Source organism: Penaeus monodon, chromosome 11 (assembly GCF_015228065.2).
Source record: "Penaeus monodon isolate SGIC_2016 chromosome 11, NSTDA_Pmon_1, whole genome shotgun sequence".
Lineage (NCBI taxonomy): Eukaryota > Metazoa > Arthropoda > Malacostraca > Decapoda > Penaeidae > Penaeus > Penaeus monodon.
The window spans coordinates 44947481-44949858 of record NC_051396.1 but is presented as its reverse complement, the minus strand read 5'-3'; the positions used below and the strand labels follow the sequence as shown (position 1 = coordinate 44949858).

The 2378-nt window shown below is 36.1% G+C and overlaps 1 protein-coding gene across 2 annotated transcripts in view; it reads left to right on the top strand.

Annotated features, from left to right (window-relative positions):
- The window catches only part of LOC119578978 (deoxyribose-phosphate aldolase-like), an 11661-nt gene extending 9549 nt beyond the window's left edge, over nucleotides 1–2112 (top strand). For both annotated transcript variants that reach the window (XM_037926667.1, XM_037926668.1), the window contains exons 6-7: nucleotides 1170–1279; nucleotides 1740–2112. In XM_037926667.1, coding sequence (XP_037782595.1) covers nucleotides 1170–1279; nucleotides 1740–1836 — 207 coding nt within the window. In that variant the 3' untranslated portion in view covers nucleotides 1837–2112. The remainder of the gene's footprint in view (nucleotides 1–1169; nucleotides 1280–1739) is intronic.
- Nucleotides 2113–2378: the final 266 nt, after the last annotated feature.

Below are 2378 nucleotides of genomic sequence, written 5' to 3'. Positions count from 1 at the left end.
TCGGCCGGCACGTTGTTTCCCTTGGTCAAGGAACTTCACCTCGAATGCCTACCTAGCCACTGGGTGGCCAAGCCAGCCCATGTCAGTGCCGGGTAAATAGAGATGGTGACTCAAAAAAAAAAAAAAAAAAAAAAAAAAAAAAAACGGGCGGAAGGCAATGGCAAACAACCGCTCTAAATTGCCAAGTAAAAATCATGGAAGCCCATGATCACCAAGGCCGCGGTGGCCGAATGGCTAGAGCATCGGACTCAAGACTGTCACGACAGCAATCTGAGTTCAAGGGTTCGAGTCACCGACCAGCGCGTTGTTCCCTTGGGCAAGGAACTTCACCTTGATTGCCTACCTAGCCACTGGGTGGCCAAGCCAGCCCAAGTCAGTGCTGGTCCCAAGCCCGGATAAGATAGAGAGAATGATTACCTAAAAAAAAGGGTAACACCGGCACTCTCCGTGGAAAGGAACTGGGGACCAAGAGCATCACAACATGAAAACTACAATTAAGTATCATGCTGTGACCACGGCGGCTCAGACATGAACCTACCGTTAAATGATGATGATATATATATATACATATATATACACACACACACACACACATACATACATACATACATACATACATACATACATACATACATACATAATATATATATATATATATATATATATATATATATATATATATATATATAGACAAACAGACAGATAGACACATAGATGCACAGAGAGAGGGAGAGGGAGAGACAGAGACAGAGACACAGACACAGACACAGAGAGAGAGACACAGACAGACAGACAGAGACAGACAGATGGACTGGACAGAGAAACCGATTTTTTTTTAGAGATCATATTTAGAATGTTAGATTAATGAAAGAATGGCTAGATGTGCACTGTTTGTTTTCCCGTAATCTCTGTCTTCCTGTCATCTCTCACTTCTCCTCCTGTCACTTTTTATTCTCCTTGTTTCCTTTCCCCTCTTGTTTTCCTTTCCCCTGTTAACATTCCCCTCCTCTCTTTTCCTCAAACCCTTGTACTTCATTTGCTTGACTGAACCTCCTGTACATTTCTCTCTGTCTTTCTCTTTCCCTTCTTCCACAAATGCAAATTCCCCGTGTCTTTCCTAATCACATGTAAATAGTTGCATAGTTGCATCTTGCCTCTGCCATTTGCAGGTTGGGTTCAAGCCGGCAGGTGGAATCCGAGCGGCCAAGGATGCCCTAGTGTGGCTCGTTCTCATCAAGGAAGAGCTCGGGGATGCGTGGCTCAACAATCATATGTTCAGGTGGGTAGGACCAAGTTCGTTATACGCAGTCTTTAAGATTTTTTTTTATTTCTTCTTCTTTGTTTTATTCTTTTGTGTGATTTAGAATCTACTTTTTTTTTTTCTTGCATTTCAAAAAAAAAATACTGGGTCATTTTATTGATATTGTTATATATATATATATATATATATATATATATATATATATATATATATATATATATATATATATATATATATATATATATATGTAATTTTCTTTCTTTATTTATTTATTTATTTATTTTATTATTTATTTGATATTAATAATTTATTAGAACACCACTAAAATCTGTTTCAGGAAAGTATAGACTCAACAGGTGGTACAGTATTATTCATGGAATATAAGCTTATAATTATGATGCAAACCTCTGTTCATTAATTTGTTTTTTTTCCATCATTTAATCAAGTACTTGTATGCTTAAACTCTTTTTGGTTTCAGGATTGGTGCCTCTGGTCTTCTGGCCGACGTTGAGCGACAACTCTTCCATTATGTGTATGGTCGTTACGCTGCGGTGTCTGAGCTTCCTATGGCCTAATCTTTGACTGATTTGTGAGGATTTATATTATGAGCTAATTAAGTGCTACTTCATTGTTATTACATTGTGTCTTGTTGAAATAGAATTCCTTCTTGAAGATTTCAACTTTATGTGTTATATTTGGCATTCCATTTTTCTCTTCAGTTTATACTTATGGGACAGTTTTGTTAGACAGACTTTTTTTTTATTTGTTTTTACACTCATGGAAATATGATAACCGGAAAAGAATATATTGTAATAGATGTGCCATTGTAAAATCTATTTTCCAGTTTGAAATCTATCTCGTTTTATTCACCTCTCTCTTGTACTTGTATGCAAATATGGTTATTTTGCTTGTGGTTAATAAAGAATGCATTGTGTGGATATGATTACTATACATACAAATGGATTAATATGTAAATAAATGATATATATGAAAGAAAGACATTGAACTTCAGATCAAATCAAATTATACATGTGTGATTTAAAAATTAGAAGTATTAGAATTTAAATTCTTTTGTCTCTCCACCCTCTGCATTACACATTCACTCACTCACTAACTC